This window comes from Hypoxylon trugodes (assembly GCF_022578975.1).
Source record: "Hypoxylon trugodes strain CBS 135444 unplaced genomic scaffold F4822scaffold_6, whole genome shotgun sequence".
NCBI lineage: Eukaryota > Fungi > Ascomycota > Sordariomycetes > Xylariales > Hypoxylaceae > Hypoxylon > Hypoxylon trugodes.
In genome coordinates, this window is record NW_026250021.1 from 3,026,573 (window position 1) to 3,047,100 (window position 20,528).

The window sequence follows — 20,528 nt, forward strand, 5'->3', positions numbered from 1 at the left end:
ATACGAATAAAATAGACTTTTTAGTATTGATAAGTTTACTGAGTTTAACGTTAGCGACTTACAACTTCCAATTCAATTCTTTTTAAGTCGCTCCTTTTTTATACCTCGATACTTCGTTCAGCTCACGTTCACCAACCGACCGAAAATACAAATTACGGTCCTCAATTCTAATAAAACCCTTCCACCCAAGTTAATCGCATACAAGCGCAAATCACAATCAACATGACGCGCGCACAGCAAACCATCTCTATCGGTCTCCTCGTTACCTCCGTATGTCAATATAGGCCGCCTCTCTACTACCTTCAATGGCTTTGGAATTGCTCTTTTGTAGGACCTACTAACAATCATCCCAGCTTTACCTCGCCTTGTACTTACAACTCGTTCCCCTCCCCGAGCTTGTACAGACCGAGATCGTTCCTGTTGTACGTCTAAAGACTCTCCTTACCCTACCTAGAATGATGTAGCTTATATTAATACCTATCGCAAATAAATAGCTTCCCTTCTGGGCCCTCGTTTCCTTCGGCGCTTACCTCCTCTTCCGTCTTGGCTGGAATGTCATGACCTTCCACGATGTACCCGAGGCTCATAAGGAGCTCACGGCCGAGATTGAGTTGGCCAAAACCGATCTCCGACGCTTGGGTGTTGATGTGGACTGAATGCTCTACATCATACATGCGATTGATAGCGGAATAATGCGGCTAGGTCTAATTTATATGGACTCGTCTTGACCACAAGGGGGGCCATTGTCTGAGCACGAACGGAGACATGAATCATTTGGGGACAATTCATCAACCCATCCCCTATTCTTGCGACTACGATTCTATAAGGCATACCCGAATCAATGGAAAAGCACAATATCTTCGTGATCTGGCTTGATTTGGTGACTGAATCCTGCTCTATACAATGGGGCACTATTGTGTGATATTTATGCCCAAAAGCAAGGATAGATTTGGAAGTATAGATGGTATATGGATACGGTCCGGATGATGAATTGGGGAGTGGCATTTCAACCAAACCCTCATCAATTCTAGCTACTCTTCCCCTTCTAATTGTAGCATTACCTCCCAACCGCTCGTAAAACCACGTCATATCCTCATAAGCGCGTAACAAGCTACGATTAGTAGCTCAAGTTATTCCGTTCGTAAACGCCTTTCCCCATATTCATCCTTCCCCAACCAGTAATGCGGCCACCGTCCTAAGCGCCTCCATTGGATCCGTATTTTCTTGGATTAACTTGTTAAACATATCTGGTACGCTGGATAAACTACCTCTCGTATCGTGACCATGCCCTGTTAGGAATTAGATTATATTTCATAAACATAAATAACATATTAGTAGTACGAATTGACTTACACTTTGCGGGTGCCCCAAATAAAAGCCCCATCTTGCTCTGCGCTTCTCCCGTCCAGTCGAACTCAATACGCCATTGAATACGAACACTTGGAATTTCTTCCGGCTCATCAACAGCAAGTAAATCTAGATCGAGACTCGTCCTACCCAGATGGGGGAGCAAATCAGCTTTAGTGAAGCGAATTTTGTCGGATTGTGCCTCTAGCTCATTTTCGTCGTCATCGTCGTCGTCCTCTGTTAAGGCTGGTCGACCTGGACCTTGGGCTTTCCTTCTTGTACCCTTTCTCATCCTTCTAGCGCATTTTGCGAGGCCTTTACTCTCCCCTAGTTCTCTCTCGACGGCACACCAAAACCGTGCTCTCCTTGTCGCAACACGGAGCCACTCGCTCATCGCCCACGTAACGACGCTAATATTTCTTGTTAAAGAGCTGGTGCCGTTACCTTGGATAACCTTCTCTATGAAAGGCCCTAACTCGCTAACTGCGGAGGGTTCGAGGCGTGGTACTTTTAAGGCGGCGACGGATAACGACTTGGTGTTGACTGTCATTTCGATTTTGGCGGCGAATAAACCAGGTGGTGTGGAAGAGGCTGAGATTGAGTGCTTTTGCAAAAGCGGTCCCGCATTCACTACATCGTCTCGTGGTATTATCGAAACAGTAGATGTAAAAGTTAAAGGGGTAAAGACTTGAAGATAGGGTAATTCCTCCTCCGCAGTCATGGGCACAGGATGATGTGAAATGGGAGGGTTCTCATCCTCATCTTTCTGGGACTTTTCTGGTGGGGGAGCAAAAAAAGATGGAAGTGCGGTGGTGTTTTTGCTGAAAGGTAGAAATGATATGGGATTTAATGCTACTTCAAGCCAATTTTGCGTTGGAGTAGGGGGTGCCTCCTTTTCAGGTGGCAAGGCGTGTCGACGTAGTAAATCAAGGAGACCATATTTATCTTCTGGTCCTTTTGACGAAGAACTATCTCGTTTGGCTTGTTGTAATTGATGTAATCGATTATTCTCGCGAGTGACGAGTTCTAAATCCGAATTTAAGCGAGTAATTTGTGCGAGCAACGAATCCCGTATGGCTTTCTTCTCGGCTAATGGATCTGGCTCCTCTATATTTCGAGCTGGATGTGATTTTCTTCTTCTTTTCCGACTTTGTGGCTGCGCCCTCAATGCTCTTTCTACGGTTCGAGACGGCGATTCTTCGCGTATAGATTCTTTAGTAGGTAGTTCGGGTCGGAGAGGCGGCTGCTTCGGAGAACTTTTGATTCTCTCGGCTAAAGCTCTGCTCCTCCTAGGGCGTTTAGTAGGTGTGTTATGGATACCCATAGGAGAGGTGTTAACCGAGGCGGGATCGGATATTCCTTTCTCTGTGGGCGTAGGTGGAAGTTCTGGCTCTTCCGGCGGGATCGAATTGGGAGGCGGAGAACGTCGGAGTACGCGCCCTCGGAATGGGTTGACAAGCTCTTCCTCTTCTGCCGAAGGCGGTGGTAACGGGCGCGGTGATGGTTTATTCGGGGTTCTTCGCGGTTTGGAGGCCATAGCTCCTGTAGCACGTCGAACTGGACTTAATGCTGTGTCGGGTATGATAGATGGAGGTGGTTGCGCCTCGCGACCAGTCATTTCCGTATCGTCCTCCATTCGGGTAATATCCGTCTCCTCTTGCGGGGGCGCGTCATGCGCATCGTTTATCAAGCTATCGACTTCTGATGCAGCGGGCGCATCGCTCGAAGGCCGGCCTCTAGAGAAATTTCTTCGCTCTAGGATATCAGGGTTTGATCGCGCAAGGCTAGCTTTGGTCGGCGACGCAAAGGATGGTATTTGTCGTCGAGTAGACCGTCTAATTGAGCCTCCCTCTTCGGGTTGAGGTACGGTCGATCCGCCTATGGGAACGTTCGTTGTGGGCGACGTCTTTCGTCGCTTCGGGGCAGAGGAGTCCATTGAGTTTCTCGGATAGGTTCTCTTATCGAACCATAGTGTTGTTGTTTATTATGAATCGACTTCATGGGCTTAACTAGGTCGGCTGAGTTTCGCCGTTCGATTTATACCTGGACTCAGGCTGATGGCTGTCAACACTTTGTTGTATTTTTTTTTATCCCACCTTTCCCCAGGACACGTTTATACACAAACTAAAGTGTATAAAAATGGGAAGAGGTACTTTTTATAAGTGACCTTATTTTAAGGCGACCAATTGAGTTGTCAATACTCTGGTCTCGTCTACTGAAAATTAGTATGAATGTTATCGGCGATGATACATATAAAAACGCGTCAAAGAAAGATATAATTGTTGACGCGCTTAAGGAAGCTTACCTAGCTGGTCACTCTGTCACTGTACTTTAGTGGATACACACTAGATGTCGGGTCTTATCTTATCAATTAGACTCAATGCTTTAATGTATATATCGTTTAGAAGTATTTAAACTAGTGCTATATACCATATTATCCATCAATCCCATAGATCTCCACTCTTCTGACTTACCGATGACGTGAAAGGCCGAAGACCTGCCGGTTTTTTTTCTCAATAGTTCCAATGCGAAATTTCCCTATGTTACTTTTCCCTTCTTTCATTTTGCCGTCATCCCACTAAGGTCTTTGATAAAATCAACCTCGGCCTTGTTTACTTTCAATTCCACTTCTCTAGACATATATCTCCAATAACACACATAATGCCGCTAAACACAAGATCCTTCATAAGAGCCTCTAGGCTCGGTACTTCGCTCGCGCGACAATCTCAAACCCCTCGCGTCTTCCACTCAAGCGGTGCAAAACTTCCCGGTGGCACCCCTGGTGAAGCTTCTGAGCAGGCTATGCCCTTAGGTCTTTACTACGAAGCCGTCCTCAACAGACCGCAACCCATCCCCGAGGTCAAACCCGAAAATCCTCCCACCTCGTCGCCCAAGTCACCCCGTACCACGGTCAAGAAGGCCCCTGCCAAGAAGCCCGCTAAAGACAGCGCCGACGCGACCTCCGCCTCGTCCACATCTTCATCCTCGTCCGGGCCGGAGACATCCGCGGAGCCGGCGACAGCACAAGAAAAGGCACGTATAATCTTTGGCTCGCGACTCGCAGGCCCGGCCGAGAGGGCCGAGCGACTCGAAGCAATCCGGAACCGCAGTACGCTAATAGCCGGCGTCTTAGTCCCCCCGCGGCCAGAAGAGCCCGACAACTGCTGCATGAGCGGGTGCGTGAATTGCGTCTGGGATCGCTACCGGGACGAGATGGAGGAATGGGCCGCCGCGTCCACCGAGGCCGAGAAAGCTCTGGAGGCGCAACGGTCGCAAGGAGAACCATCGCCCGACACAACTCCTAGCGCAATACAAGAAGTGGCAGAGAAACCACAAGGCCCCACTGGTGCCATAAGCATGGATGATGATGGTGGTGGCAGTGATACCAATTGGCAGTCAGACTTGAAGATAGCCGATCAGCCCAAGATTGCCAAGGACCTCTGGGATGACGACTTATACAAGAACGTACCTGTGGGCATTCGGGAGTTCATGAAGCAAGAAAAGAGACTTAAGGAAAAACATAACAGGGAAGGGACTTTCGGCGCTTAGAGAGGAAGACTACATCATATATACCCCTTGTGTCGAGCAATAGACTTATTCGTCAGAAAGAAAAGAAGAAAAAGGGCCGATTCGCACTCCAGTTGATTCTATGGGACGTATTCGCGACTCCGTTTTTTTCTCTCTTTGTGGTATTCTGGTATGGGTCATTATATCCCCGATGTGTACCGAGTTGCCTTTGGTGTCTATCAACACGCCGCGTCTACCTTACCTACCCGAAAGGGAAAGACGTTATCCATGCACCTCTGCCTACTCGTCGCTCTTAGGCAGTGCCGTTCCCATTTTTGGCTTGTCGCGCTAACTCGTCGTGCGCATCGATATCTGTTGCTTCCCATGGATAACATATCCATTCATCCCCAACGGTTCGGGCTGCTAGATATCGTGATTCCGCCATCATGTCCGCGGGCAAGGTGCCCTTCTTCTGCTTATCTTTGTTCTATCTCATATATTAGCGCTCTGTCGCGGTAGATCATCCCTTAGCTCTAGGCTTCGGAACAACTCACATGTAGGACGAAGATACTGAATTGCGTCTTCTCGGCGGTAGGGCCGAGCTTCTGTCGCGCGATTTCAACGTCCTTTTCTAATTCCTTAACGGCATATTCCAACGTCGTTCGGGTGTCATCGACCTCGTCCACGATCAGGATGCGCTTCCCAACCAAGTTTTGGATCTCGCCGAGGCTGCTCAGATCCAACCACTGGGTGCGAGTAACTTTGGTGCCGATCTTGTCTGGAGCGCCGGTACCGTTTGGCAGATCCACCACGGGTAGCTGTTCGTATAAGGAGAGGCCAATGGCTTGGATAGGGATGTTGGGGCTGCCGGGCTGTTTGAGAAAGGAACGTAGGATCCGCGCGGGTACATAGCCACCACCGCCAATAGCGATTATGAGCTGAGGTTGGAATGAGCTCAAGATCTCGGGTGCTGCCTCTTGGCAGAGTTTGTGAACCTGTTTGCGACAACAGTAGTCAGCGAATCAGATATGAACGCTCTGTTTTTCTGTAGCTTTGCGCTGATTTGCAAGAAGCAGACGAGAACCGCGGGGTAAGTTGGGACGTAGCAATAGAGAAACGAGCAAGATCAAGATCTGCTTACATCGTTGTAAGTGACGTAGATCTTCTCCACCATCTTGGATGCTGCAGAAGATTTCGATCGTGGGGAAATTTCCGAGGCTTGTAGCTTATACGGGTTGTACGTTTATAAGGGCAGCGTAAAAAGGAAGAATCGGGACGTGGAGGTGAAGAATCTGACGGCAAATTGCGATAGATATGGAGTAGAAATATGGAGGAGGAAGGATTATCGCAGAAAATAGTTGGACTAGAAGAAAAAAAAAAAGTTGAAGAGAGTTAAAGCTGCGACTGGGACTCGATGGGAAAGTTTTTAGTGGGGCCGTGAACTCTAGAGGGCTTTTTTTACGTGGGGCTTTAGGGAGGGGTTTGCAGGCTTGTAGGCTTGTTAGGGGCGTCACCTTCAGGCGGCCAGGGCTCCAAGATACATTCTGTAGTGACGAATTAGGCAAGTCATTACATGCAAACCCGTAAACCTTCATCGGAGGGTATATTAGCGGCCATCTCCGGGCTACCTTAACCTTAAATCTCTGGGTACATGCAGTTAGGTATTTGACAGCATCCTACCTGCCTACCCAACCTAACTCATACCTGACAACCCCCCTATCACCGCATACCTACATATGTACATAGGTAGGTAGGTACATTGGGCACCTACCTCCTACCTAAATGCCTTATTAGATGTCCTTCGTAAATAATTGATTTTCTTGTCAAAATTATGTAGATACCGTTTTTTTTTTTTCTTTCTCTTTCTCTTTTCTTTTCTCAAGTAAAACTCCAATCCGCCTCCTTATATCTTAATGTTCACTATCCTCTTAGAATGAGAGGGCGGTCAATAAAATGTACGTGTGATTCATCTACATCTACATAATAACAGATCTAACCCTAGAAATACGATAGGATGGGGTAGCGTAGTATAATTACCTGGATTCGAAAGAGTAGATCGGCACGGTGGAGAGTTCCGAAGGTGATATAGGGTATATAGTTGAAATCCCCCTGCGGACGAATAGAGAATGACCCGGGTACCACCGTCTAGGCCTACACGAGCTTAGGGCGCACCCGGCTTTGGTGATAATCTTGCGTATTTCTAGCTTCACCGCATAATATTTCCGATCTTCTCTCCTTTTGAATGGTCTGACAACCCTAGCACAAGAAATAGGGGGTATTGTTCACGGTGACGAGATCGAAAAAGGTAAGATTTCAAGTATCACCGAGGGCAACGCACAAGCACCCTAAGGTAGCACTTACATATGTAGGTTATACAACTCGTCGCATCTAAACATCAGTCTATTTCCTAGGTAGAAAGCATGAGACGACTCACGGCCCTCCTTGACTAACCACGAACCTTAAGGGGGGGAAGATTACTCTGCGTCAACTATACTACCTAAGTATCTAAGTATCGCATACTTATATAAACACAAGAAGGGTAGCAGACGATTATAGAGTAAATTATATATAAAAATAACGTTACGTCAGGTATGTTACTATCTTGATCAACGAGGTATTCGGTAGGTTAGCCAGTTAGTTGTGCTTGGGACTTGTTTCGGACTCGAAAATCTGGTTGACCTAGTATATTTAAATAATTATTCGTGTGCGCCTCTATTTAGGACAATCTAACCGCGATACGTTCATGTCTCAGCCTTAAGACCGTTAGCATTGTTATACTGGTAAGAATAGGTCAACAAACGTACGTAGAGCTGCGTTAGGATTCTGCAACTGAGGCTTTGCCTAACGCCGTAAAACCGCGGAATATATACCTAGGCTTCATCATACAAAATCCAAGAAGCCGCCACCAAAGAAGTCTTCCATGGTTGGGAATATCGCATGTTCAGATAGATCAAAGGAAGGAAAGATAGCTCCGGGCTCGACGGCTTCGACCTCTCGAGGGAACACGTCGCTTGCGTGGTAAACCCCACTCTCGCGAGTCGGCCTATGGTCATCATGTCCAATCGACGTATTTATTCTATCTTGAAAATCGTCTCGGTCCTGCGCATGGACTCTCACTGACGGTTGATGGGAGCTCGTCGAATTCGACACACCGTTAATTCGAGATTCTATTTTTTGTTTGGCAAGTTTGCCGTACTTGAATGACCACGCTTTACCGGGAGATGTTCTGATCCATTGGTCAATCCGAGTAATTAAGTCGAGACTGACTTGATTGGAAATCTTCGATTGTGTTTCGTCATAATGCGCTAGAAGTAGGGCACAATATCCGATGCAGAGACAGAGGCACGTTGGCGTTGAATCCATGCGGAAGCGCGGCATTTCTAAAAAGGTCTGTAGACAGATCATGGCATACTTGCACGCATTGGCCCGTAGGAGATTGCCGTCGCCGTCCTTATGCGGCTTTGACTGTGTCGGATCATGGCTCTCGTTATCGCTCCCATTGTCGCCATCGGTTCCCGAGAGGAACGTACGAGGCCGTAACCCCTGCCCAACTTCCTCAAGCGACCTAACAGCTAAAATAAGACAGGCGCCGTGATAGCCGATTCTTAACAGCGATGAGGTCGGGAGCACTAGAATCCTTAGCTAGGTGTGCTTGGAGATCTATCTGATGTAAAGTTTACCTAGCAAGTGGTTCCATTTCTCCTTCCATGATAGAAACTCTTTACATTCGCCGCCATCTCCCAAGTACGACTGGTGCGCGAGCTTTTCGTGCAGCGCGGAGAAGAGAAGTATCTCAGCGACGAGCATTCCATCTTGCATGGTAGCCCGATAAAAGCTAAGCAGGATATTGCACTGGTCGATGTAAGGGATTGGTATAATCGATGGCCTGCCTGTTGTCGCTGCCCAGCTACAATTTAACCCGATGCATTAATGGGTAAAGTACCTAAGTCAACGAGCGAATATGAGCACCTACTGCAAGTGGTGGAGACATATCTTGCACCATAAATGGATGGTCTTTTCGTCATCTGCTGTTGAGCTTCCTTGCTTGATATTGCTGATTATCTTGGAGAAACTAATGCTGAGCATCGCTTGTTTAGCACAATAGCCAGTCAACAGCCAGCTGTCGATGTAGTCAACTCCTTGCTATCTTCAATCAGAACGGTGTTAAGTATATATGAGCGTGAGTTAGCAATACTTACACTACTCGGACTATTTGCATTATCACTCATAATAAGCACAGCGTTAATCTCTTCAAGATTCAGTGGACTTGAGAGGAGGGCTTGCCCCAGTGTGACCCGGACTTGTTCGTAAATCTGTCTATGCAACTGGGTGCCGCAGATACCCTCATCATAGGTGATACCAATCAGACAGCAGACACTTCGTAAAAAAGTCGACACCTTGCGTGTGCCATTTCTTGTGGTTAAATCCTCGAGGCTGCACACAAGGATATTGTGACTTTGATGGCGACAGTATCTGCATATCATGCGAATAATTAACTCCATGCTATTCTTCAGATGTACCGGAATTCGGGACTTACAGCTGGATAAGATGGTTCGCCGTCTGTTCATCGAGTAATTGAAGTTGTACAAAGTCAAGATTAATATGCCCCAACAATCGCCTGTAACCTCTTGTGATTTGCTGCGATATAGATCTCAGCACAACAATAGGGGCAGATTGAGCTCCTTTATCAGCTGGGATTGAGAAGTAACCTGGAATAGGGGTTTCTTGTTCCTCGGGGGATGCACGTCTATCATTATTGTTGGGAGTATCTATATCGTCCCGGGTTTGGTTATTATGTGACTGGGCAGATGAGGTCAAATCTTTCAACATGGTCTTGATCTCCCGAAGCTCATCTTCGCAACGTTGGAGCCTTGGCTTGTTTATTAGCCAACATGATATCCAGGTGCCCGTATGAGCGCATTCGGGGCTAGAAGGGGATGAAGGGAGGGGTGAAAATTACTCAAGTACCTCTCCTGAACATTGCTTTTCAGATTGGGCTGCTCAGGTACGGAGTTAGGCGGTGATAAAGCATGTTCTCCGCGGAGGGAACAGTCAATTCTTTTCATTACGAAGATCATTAGTCTACACGTAAGATAATCGCTAAAGATATTACTCTGCTAACCTCAATGTTTGGCATCGGTGGCAACCTTGAGCACCGGTATCATATTCGCATCTGCACTTCAACTTCTGACATGACAAGCAGGAAAATGCCCGTCGACGCCTTTTCCGAGTAGAGTCATCGGTCGTCTTTTCTTCCAACCCGCGACGCTTTGATGGCTTAGGAGATGTGACCTTAGAAGTAAGCATACTTAACGACGTATAATATTATTATGTCGGCCTGTAGATGAATAGGAGGTATAGGATAAAGAGTGTGTGATGAGTTAGAAATGAATTTACCGACGGAAATCGATGGATTTCCCCCCGAAGTTTCTTAAGATACCACCGATACGCGGCAATCCAAGTAGCCGACATTCCGACCGTAAAATAACCCGTCGGTTATCGACGGAACTTCTTCTTTTCCTACTTCTTTTTCTCTTTCTTCCTTTTCTTCATTTCTCTTTTCTTAATCAATTGAAGCTATGGTGGCTATTCAAATTAAAAAAAAGTTGATGGATTATTTGATATGAATGAACAACATTGGCTTCGTTCCTTGTTCTAATATACCGATGTACCTAGGTACTTCCTTTATAATGATGCAAATAGGGGTCACTCCTTTTCTACCATTATTTGTCATAAATTTATCATACACCTCATCATCTATTAGGCATCTTCTGAGTTACAAAATGTGTTACTTCATTTACTCCGCGTAGCGATAAGTCCCACTGCGAGCCTTAGCTGTACCTGGGTATTGATCGACCCTAGGATGCTGTTCAAGAGCTGGAGGCATAGAGACGCAATCATCGTGAAAATTTGTAAAGAAAACTTCAAGTAAGCTAAATCTCGAGCTTAATTGATGAAATTATGGGTTCTAAAATAGCAAATAGGACAAGACTTATTATAATACTATTAGACTGGTTTCTGTTGTTCTACCAAATCAAGAGGCTAAGGAGTAACAAGCACTTTTTTCTTACGTTTTTCTTGTGCAAAATTCACATCTGCTCACAGCCCAGTAGCGTGGGATGTTGCCTAAACCTCAACAATAAAAGTGATTATATTATTTCGTAGAAAATATAGATCAACCAAAGCGCACTCACCATCTTGCTCTCTACCCTCTCTCCCCGTCAACGAAACGCTCATCTTCTTTGTGCTTCTCGTGATACCTGGTCAGATATTTCTTCTCTTCATTCACCTAGAACTTCTTCCTGAATACTTCCATTAAATAAGCATATGATCCTTTAGAAGATCGACAAGCTCTGCCTCATTGGAATCATCTTGACACGCATGGTCCATTCTATTTTACGGCCTACGGTGACATAGACTAATAACTTGTTGGAAGTATTTGGCCCATGATGGATTCTAGACACCCATTATCTAAGAGCCCTTCCATTTCAATCTCAGAACATGAGTGGGAGGTGGAGGAGCTATCCCGTGATAGTGCTCAGGCAACTATTGAGCGCCGTTTTCAAGAGATGCCGGAGCGCACCGAATACCCTGTCATTGATATGACTCAAGATCCTGACGAATTCGAGCAAAAGGAGCGCGAAAACGAAGACTTGCTAGAACCAGCGGTTGCCAACGTCATAGAAGTCATCGACCTAACGACGTCGACGTCGGGGCGAAGACCACGTAATGTAGTAAATCCTCCAAGGCGCAACCCATCTATAACCCTACCGAATCAATGGGTAAATACTTATGACTTCAACGGTGTAGAACTCAAACCTGGAACGACGGTTGAGATTACACCACTTCCGCGACTCTATCAGGCTTCATTCCTAATGATTCAGCTCATCGTCCCCACCGAATCTGGCGTAATTCTCCGAGGTCTCCCGCTCACGCGCACGAAGAACCTACGAGGTAAGCTACCACGGCTTCGTAATGAACTCGTTTTCATTCTCGAGATCGACCAGGACGACCCACGGCCCGAGGAAAATCAGACCGCGGTAGAAGTTCCGCTAGCTGGTGTCCTCAAGACTCGAATCTGCCATATAACCAATAAAAATTTCCCAGAGCACCGATTTCCAACAGGGATCTACAAGGATGTCATTGATATTGAAGAGAACGCGGTCCTCATATGTCGCTGGAAATATAAGCTTATATACGCAAACGCCGCTAGGCGTGTTGGTAACAAGCCACCCACGGAGTTAGTGGTGGCACGGGTCATACAGAGAGAAGTCATAAAGGACAAATTTCGGACGGATGATTTATGTCTTATGAACGTTTGGAGAGGTGGAAACGTTCGAGGTGGCTCGTACATACCCGACGAACCAGGAAGCTCACGGTTAACAGTAGATCTGGATGAATCAAGTACCCAAGGTGACGCATCGCAGCCCGCTTGGGTCCCGAAGAAGCCTGGGCAGCAATTTACTTTTGCTGACATGTTTTGTGGCGCTGGAGGGGCATCTTTAGGGGCGAGAGAGGCGGGCTTCCGCGTCAAGCTGAGCTGCGACAATGCAGCGGGGGCCTGTAATACCTATCGACTGAATTTCCCCGAGGCAGATTTACACCAGGAAGATATGTATGACTTCATCATATCGATGCGAGACTCTACCATTCGTGTAGACATACTTCATCTCTCCCCACCATGCCAGTATTGGTCTCCTGCGCATACTACTCCTGGTACTAACGACGACGCAAACATCGCAATTTTATTCGCTTGCCACGAGCTGGTCAAGATTCTTCGGCCCCGAATTTTTACTTTGGAACAGACGTTCGGCATCCTGCATCCCAGGTTCGAATACTATTTCAACGCTTTGATCTATGGATTTACTCAGCATGGGTATTCCGTGCGTTGGAAGATAGCCAACTTACTAATTTGGGGAACGCCATCTCAGCGACAGCGCTTGGTCATGATTGGTTCTTGTCCTGGTGAAGAATTACCGCCGTACCCAGCTGCGACCCATTCCAAGGATCCCTCCTGGGGAGACGGGACGAAACGATATAGAACTGCCTGGAGTGTGCTGCGAAGGATCCCACGCGACACCCATACACACGACGAGCTTCATCAGCCCAGGTCAATGAAGCGGCTACGTTTCCCGCCTTGGAACCCTGAAGTACCACTTGCTCGCACTATCACTTGCGGGGGTGGCGTTGGTAACTATCACTTTAGTGGCAAGAGAGCTTTTACAGTCCGGGAATTTGCAATGCTACAGAGCTTTCCTGTGGATTACCAATTCCAACGACCTGAACAGAAGAGGCAAGTCGGTAATGCATTCCCACCTGTTGTGGTCAAAACGCTCTATAAGCATCTTCGAAGATGGTTAGAGCGAAAGGACCTCGTGCATGCAGATTCGAATGAGCTTTCCGCGCCCGAATCCGAGGGCGAGGAAGGAAATAATAATGAACCCGACTGGCAACATGACTTCCAAGCTGATGACGATAGTGATGTGGAGTGCCTCGGGGAATGGGAGGTTGATAAGAACTTTGGTGAGGTAGAATTTCTAGGTGCGCGAGGTATCAATAGGAACAGTAGTGACATAGAACTCTTAGGAGGACGAAGAATTCGTCAACACTCTAGTATAGTTACGATTCATAATTCGGATTCAGAAGACGGTATGGATATTGATATTACGAGCCAGGGAATTCGCAGTCCAGATATCTGTATCGATGCCAATCAATCGAAAGGCAGCGACTTTAGTCGTCCCATTTTGCTCGATTGAGGAAGACAGCATCATTCGCCTTTGTGTATTGAGCTTGTTTAGGAAGGGCTGTAGGGTTGAATGAGACTGTAATGTCAGCATTTCCAGATATGGGAATTGCTGAGGTCTTAGAGCCGGCTGAACTCATTCGAGGGGGTGATGGGCTTAAAATTAATCAATGTAATTTTAGAGATAAACGGTATGATCACGAGGTGTATTCGCCTCAATATTCCACCAACAGGCATCAGACCAGGGTTCTCTCCAGACCTTCTAATACAGCTTAGTTCGCGTTGCAATATCCTTCAAGCCTCAAGCAATTGTAAAACCCGGAGACTTTAGCCGTTGTGACATTCGTTGCCCCCTGACGAAGGCTTCGTAAGGATTGTCATCGTTGCAGTCGCGTATCGGGGTCTAAAAAGCGTATGTAGCAAAAATTTTCTAGATCTAAATGTAGACTATCCCAAGTTTGTTATCATACGGCTCCTGCTAATACAGGTGTTTTTTACTTGAGCTGTTTCGGGAAGCTATCCGTTTAGAAGGTATCGATCCTCGGCTCGCGTAGTTAAGAAGGACGGATGACGCCTCGTTAATATCAGCCCACAACCATACTAAGTATAGCGATAGCTTATTTACCATGTAGGGCGTGTGCTTATAGGAAACGACATTGAACGTGCGACTGCGCCGTCGGCCTAGACTCATCGAATATGGATATGCCATCTAAGCTATACCTGCTCCGAAAGGATGAATTGAGCATAGCTCAGAGGGCATTTTTAGACCGGTAATTACACTCGTAAGACCAGTACTTAACTTAAATCCGTACCTAGACATAATATTGGTTTGTCAGAGTTGAACGTATTAGGTTCCAACAACTTCACATAGCCTGTGACGCGTCTCAGTGTCACTGCGGGGAGTTTTCCGTACTCTCCGTGGCTGCTGAAGAACTAGTTTGAGATCCCCTAAAGATCACGGGCATTAGGCGGGTTTTCCACCTAACACATGGCTGACTCGTGGTGGTCTAATTCGTGAAAATTAGGGGGGCTGGCTTCTGGAGGTGAAAAAGAAAAGCCAAGCTAACTGCTACGTGCAGTAGTTCTAATCCATAGCGCAGCGGAAGCAACCGCTTGCAGTAGCGGAATGCCTTGGAACTTTCTAGTTGAATAGGCTACGTGAGGCAACTGATAGGGAGAGCCAATGAAGCCTGGTAACGTATTGAATGGAGATTTAGACCGCTGCTTGCTGTTTAAGCAAAAGCACACCGCACTATCGCATGCCGACTTATTGTTCCACTTCAACTGTTTTTCCTCTTCAAGACCCAGCTATGGTTGGATCGCATGGCTTCTGTATCTTGGTTGTTCTTGCGGAGTTCAACGCAACAAGCCAATTCCAGAAGCCCGACCGCCACACATGAACTAGTACACGTAGGACGACGGCAACAGGAAGCATCGCCGGAACATTCGGCGCTCTTCAAGCAATTTCGCCTAATACGAATGAGTAATGTAAGGGATAGTGCAAGAATCTGATAACTCAACGTTCAAAATTGTTCTTGTTAGCGAGATCTAGCACCTAGGGTCTCATCCAAGCTTACGATACATGCGGAAGAGGGGTACTATGCGGCTGCGTATGGGGTGGTTACCCGAAGACGCATCTAAGACAACGATATCACCATACGACAACAAGATCTATACATTAGCGAGTCAGAGCAGAGTCTAGACCGATGGCCTTAAGGCGGACCCGGACTCAACAGCTCAAGCTGATGTGCCGAACTGGTGGTAACCTGTCAGATTGGAAGAACTTGCACATTGGCCAACATACTAATCTCCTTTTTTTTGCAAGAAGTGCTAGTATTTACAGGGTTGTAATAGCAGACAGATCTGTTATTTTTGGTGGATGGCAAGACGGAGCGAGGAATAGCTAATTTCCCATGCACAGCCAGTCCAAAGATGCTGCAGCTGCAGCTGATTTGTCGCATGAAAAAAAATCCTGGAGGAAGTTTCATGGTCATCGATCGATTTGTCGTCAAGATAGATATTAATAAGATGAATTATTAGTCGATACTGTGATCATGCAATTGATCGATCCACTAGTTATGCTTAAGCACTCGAAGCTGGGATGAAATCCAAGAATTTTCTAAATCGAATTGATTAATAAAATAGACCAAATTTCGCACAGTAGGACCTAGATGTAGAACGAGGCTCGAATAGATACCTACTACTGAGAGAAGTACCCCTGAGGCCGCAGAAGAATTTGCGCCTAATTCTTCATGGAAAATTACAATACGACGTGGGACAAACGCACGAGCACTAACAACATAAGGGTGTTTGATTTTTTATGATGAGAGTATAGATACGAGTTTGGATATGATCTACTAGAATATAGGATAGAATATTCTATAATATTATTACTTGGGTATATCACGACTTATTTACCTTGGACTATCCAAATCTATTAAATAATGAGAAAATTCGACATGGAAAAACGCATAGCGAGTTGGTACGGAGAACCCTGAAATCTATGGGGTCCGGATTCAATTTTACTGAATATAGCCGGTAGCGTAGTGCTGCAGTCAGACCGTTAACGGCTCGAGGCGAGAGTTCTGCAGGCTCACTTCCGAAATAGGGCTTATTATTTAGTACCTGTCGGAAGTTTTCTCCTCAAACTAGTTAGTATCGCTGTGACGATGACAAGGAGACTGCAGGTTTTGCTACAAGTTCTTCTCCTGACATATCAAATTCTCTTTACTTTAGGTAGCTTGGCTGACCATCCATCCTCTCTCTGCCTCTATCCGCCGCCAACGCCGCCCCCTAATTAGCATGGAGGGCCCTGGAAATCGCCAAGCCACGCAGTGCCGATCACTATTTCATGATGCCTGTCAGCTACTCCTACGACTTTAGCGTACAAACTTCACGATACATAGCTCACACATAGAAACTCGGTAACAGGCGTAAGTACTCAAGGATGTGGATTGTTAGCTAATCGATGCTACAGAAAACGGACAGTAATGTAGTTCAACGTCATCCCGACTTGCCGAAATGTTCGGCAGAAAACAAAAATGGATCAAATCTCGTGGCTTGAGTAGGTAATCAAAATATGTAATGTGCTACACGTGTAGGTAATGGGGGAATTGACGGTTTTTTTTTGGTTTTTTTCAGCGCAAACATCTGATGAGTTCTATCCTCAACCAATAATAATACATGACACCTCATATTTACGCGCACCGCAAGTTACGAGACGGCGAATTATTGGTTGATTTGTTCATACATGTCACCAATATTTAAAGTCAAAAATGGAAACTCACCTATTCCCCATTTCCTATCTTGGAGCCCTCAGCCCCTTTTCTATGCCCCTGGTTCCTAGATGGAGCCCGTGCCCATCCGCTTAACCCCACAGGTCAACGAACGTTGCAGGGTGTAACAGGAAGATTAACCCTGCCAACTGGTCTATATCCCCTGGAAGCTCCACTAAGAAAGATGCTGAGAGGAGGTGAGACGCATGAGAAGAGCCTCGCCATTGGGACGTCTTGGTATGCTCTTAGACCACTTTTTTTCAGGGAGTTGTTAACTGATGCGGTATTGGTTAGGCCGTTTAACCTCTGCCTTAATTGACGATCTGAATTAGGTCAATAGAACTGACCGCTAAGTAACTGGGGCCAAAAGGCTGAGAATTGATGGCAATGCCTAATCACGGGTGGCTGGGTAGCCATGATCCCCTTGACCAGTGGATTGGTGCTAATTTCAGAGGAAGTAATAGAAAAGACGGCCGTGGCCGTCACTCACCATCAGTTTGTTCTCCCTTCTTCACTCCCATCAAGCTTCGGCCAAGATAGTCATTCGTTTGTGCTTTTCGGCATCTTTACGCTCTCTTTTTTGGAATATTACTGTTCCAGTCCACTCTTTAGTGTTTGCCGTTTTTGTGCCGATTTCCTGAAAATGCGTTTCTCAACCCACGGCTCCGCGGCCGTGGCCATGGCGGCTCTCGCCAGCGCCACCGCTCCGGCTGAACGAGGTCTCCTTGACGCCGATATCCCCAAGGACCTCCTTAGCGAGCCCATCTCCGCTAACGTCGACCTGGGCATTGACCTGAGCGGCACAACTTTGGCCGCCGGTGTTCTCGCCAACGTCGCAGTCCCCCCCGTCGCAGGTGTTGGTGCTGATGTAGAGGTCCTCATTGAATGTGACACCTGCTACACCAAGGGTAACATCAACGCCAGCATCTCGCTGGAGAAGGTCGTCCCTGCTCTCAGCCTGTCCTTGACTGACATCGAGGCCAAGCTTGACTTGGACGTTAAGATTGGTGCTGGTGCTACCATCGCCGTCAACCTCTTCACTCCTGAGAGCCCCATCTCTCTTCCCCTACCGGGCCTAAAGGTTGACGCTCTCGTCTCCCTCGACCTTATCATTGGTGTTGACACTGCCATTGACCTATCTGCTGGTATTGACGTTAAGCTTGTCGACGAAGCCACGATCGAAACCGATATCTTCGCCGGAAAGATCCTGGATGCTGCTTTCTCCGGTCTCTCCGTTCAGGTGCTACCTATCGAGGTCCGCATTGGCTGCACCAGACTTTTGGCCGACCTTCGTCTCCGTGTTGAGCTCGGCGTTGCTGCTGACCTCGACCTAGGTGAGGTCCTTCCTGGCCTTCCCGACATTGGTGCCGGTCTCGAAGTTGCTGTCTTCGCCAACTTGCTAGAGTATGTTGGTTTCTTCTGCGCCACCCCGACCTGCCCTCTCTCCAAGGAGTCGTACGGTCTCAACATCGGTGCTGCTGTGGAACTTGATGTCAGTGTTGAGGACCTCTTGTCCATTCACCTGGCTCCTACCCTCTCCACTGCTCTCCTCAGCGTCCCTACCTCTACTCTCTGCGTCCAGCCCTCGTACACCTCGGTTCCTACCCTGTCTGCTACGACTGCCTCTGCTACCAACTCTCCTTCCGAGACCGGTTCTGCTTCTTCCACTGGCTCCGCCTCTGGCAGTGTTACCACTACATCTGGCGATGCTCCCGTCACCACTCCTGCTCCCTCTGGTGGCAACGGTGGCTCCATCACCTCTACTGTTACCAACACCCAGACTTTCACTGTTACCCAGTGCGCTGCCACAGTTCCCAACTGCCCCGCTGGCTACCAGACCACTGCCACTCTCATCCACACCACTGTCTACACGACTGTGTGCCCTGCTACCCAGACTGGCTCGATCACTGCTCCCCCCCCCAAGCCTACTCACAGCAAGACCACTGACACCCCTAACGTGACTGTAACCAAGTCCGTTGTCACTCTGGTTCCTTGCTCCCAGGAGTCGACCTTCACTCCCCCCACCAACGCTCCCACTCCTCCTTACCCCTCTGGTGGCAAGCCCGCTCCTAGCACCTCCGTACCGGTCGGTGTCTCTACTCCTGCTGCCACGCCATCTGCTTCCTACCCGGCTGGTACTCCTTCCGCCTCTTACCCCGCCGGTAGCCAGTCTGCTTCATACCCTGCAGGCTCGCCTTCAGCTAGCTACCCTGCCGGATCCCCCTCGGCTTCGTACCCGGCTGGAAGCCCTTCTGCCAGTTATCCTGCTGGATCTGCTTCTGAGAGCTACCCGGCTGGCACTCCCTCTGCTAGCTACCCCGCCGGTACCCCTGGCTACCCAGCTGGTCAGCCCTCTGGCAGCTACCCTGCCGGTGGTCCCACTGGTGGATACACAGTCTCTAGCCCCGTTGGCTACCCGACTGCCGCTCCCCCTTACCCTACTGGCCCTGCCGGCTACAACAGCACTGTTCCCCAGCCCACCCCAGTTACCTTGAGCAGCTACCAGCCCAGCGCCAGCGCCGGTTACCCTACCTCGGGTTACCCCACTGGCCCGGCTGAGACCCCCATCCCTACTGCCGGTGCCGCTAAGCTCGGTAGCGGTGTTGCTGGTGCCTTCGCCATCGTCGGTGCTTTCGTCGCCTTCATGTAAGGGAATGTTTAGAGTTGGTTGTGGTGGATATTAGCATAGGCGAGGAGTCTTGTAATCTGTAATGTTTCATTGGCAAGCAAGCGAGGGCGTGTTATCATAGCTTGGGTATATACCACTTATGTTCATGACAGCCTGTAAATTTAGGAGATCTTGGCCGTTGCTGCATCGGTGTTTTCTAGTATGAATGTGAAGATGTTGTTAAATCTTTACGCTTTATTCCCTGTGATTAGTGGACCTGCCACTATTCTATGACCGTATTGTGTCTATTGTATTATTCCGTGATCCGTCTTGTAGCGTTACATTATTGTTCATTGTGTTTTGTCGTTTCATGTTTTCTACTCATTACGCTGCTAGTCACGTGTACCCTTTTTGTATGACACTATCTAATAACGGCCCGGTCGACTTGAATACGAATAAGATGTAAAGTATTTATCACACAACTACTAGTGCGAATTCATCTATGATATTAGCATTATTAACCCTTATGTTCGTTCAACTAGTCAATATCGTCACATTCGAAGAAGCCTGCTGACGATGTTCTCTAGAAGACTTGCGTACCCTATGACGCTATTAAAGACCGACTAACTCACGCTAATTCGCTTGGAGTCGCTGCGGATCCCCGAATAGCTCCAACTGGCCTCGTGTAAAAAACGCATCATGTACATATATGCATGTCTTCTACTACATTATCCCTGTAGCCCCCCACCTCTTCCGCCTTCGTCGTCCTCTATATCTTCTTATTGCTCGATCGTACATACCAGTGCCACGTCGTCTTACCTTCTTTCCCCGCACCACACCCCACGCTAGAGTCTTAGGAGGATTCCTTAAACCTGGACCTAGACACTAGGAGAAATATTTATCAATGGAGAAGATCTAAACTTTTTCTTACCGCTTTATATAAAAGGGTTTTGGTGGCGTATTCTTTTCATGCGTGAATTAGCTGTAGTCGATATTTAGTTGTGCTATTGTCTCTTCCTAACAAAGGTCTCTATTTCTCTACTCTCCT

At 47.5% G+C, this 20,528-nt stretch overlaps 6 protein-coding genes across 6 annotated transcripts; 3 read left to right on the forward strand and 3 right to left on the reverse strand.

Moving 5' to 3' along the window:
• Nucleotides 1–222: 222 nt before the first annotated feature.
• F4822DRAFT_430814 (dolichol-phosphate mannosyltransferase subunit 3) lies at nt 223–656 on the forward strand (the record flags this gene model as incomplete). The annotated part of the gene is made up of 3 exons (XM_051461368.1): nt 223–270; nt 354–422; nt 495–656. 3 exons carry the CDS (start codon nt 223–225, stop codon nt 654–656), a joined length of 279 nt encoding a protein of 92 aa, XP_051313834.1.
• Nucleotides 657–754: 98 nt separating this feature from the next.
• F4822DRAFT_301126 (uncharacterized protein) lies at nt 755–3,639 on the reverse strand. Its single transcript, XM_051455175.1, has 2 exons — nt 1,354–3,639; nt 755–1,289 (listed from the first exon to the last, which is right to left on the reverse strand). Exons 1-2 carry the CDS (start codon nt 3,281–3,283, stop codon nt 1,162–1,164), a joined length of 2,058 nt encoding a protein of 685 aa, XP_051313835.1. The 5' UTR covers nt 3,284–3,639; the 3' UTR covers nt 755–1,161.
• A 64-nt stretch (nt 3,640–3,703) lies between these two features.
• On the forward strand, nt 3,704–4,995 carry F4822DRAFT_301139 (oxidoreductase-like protein). Its single transcript, XM_051455177.1, has one exon. The coding sequence runs from the start codon at nt 4,009–4,011 to the stop codon at nt 4,894–4,896; it is 888 nt and encodes a 295-aa protein (XP_051313836.1). The 5' UTR covers nt 3,704–4,008; the 3' UTR covers nt 4,897–4,995.
• Nucleotides 4,996–5,013: 18 nt separating this feature from the next.
• F4822DRAFT_301136 (PRTase-like protein) lies at nt 5,014–6,457 on the reverse strand. Its single transcript, XM_051455176.1, has 3 exons — nt 5,996–6,457; nt 5,409–5,849; nt 5,014–5,341 (listed from the first exon to the last, which is right to left on the reverse strand). Exons 1-3 carry the CDS (start codon nt 6,026–6,028, stop codon nt 5,168–5,170), a joined length of 648 nt encoding a protein of 215 aa, XP_051313837.1. The 5' UTR covers nt 6,029–6,457; the 3' UTR covers nt 5,014–5,167.
• An 882-nt stretch (nt 6,458–7,339) lies between these two features.
• On the reverse strand, nt 7,340–10,240 carry F4822DRAFT_408500 (uncharacterized protein). Its single transcript, XM_051458576.1, has 6 exons — nt 9,392–10,240; nt 9,054–9,327; nt 8,828–8,997; nt 8,535–8,761; nt 7,659–8,483; nt 7,340–7,607 (listed from the first exon to the last, which is right to left on the reverse strand). The coding sequence occupies exons 1-5, from the start codon at nt 9,682–9,684 to the stop codon at nt 7,735–7,737; spliced, it is 1,713 nt and encodes a 570-aa protein (XP_051313838.1). The 5' UTR covers nt 9,685–10,240; the 3' UTR covers nt 7,340–7,607; nt 7,659–7,734.
• A 920-nt stretch (nt 10,241–11,160) lies between these two features.
• On the forward strand, nt 11,161–13,843 carry F4822DRAFT_301287 (S-adenosyl-L-methionine-dependent methyltransferase). Its single transcript, XM_051455179.1, has one exon. The coding sequence runs from the start codon at nt 11,301–11,303 to the stop codon at nt 13,608–13,610; it is 2,310 nt and encodes a 769-aa protein (XP_051313839.1). The 5' UTR covers nt 11,161–11,300; the 3' UTR covers nt 13,611–13,843.
• The last annotated feature ends 6,685 nt before the right edge of the window (nt 13,844–20,528 follow it).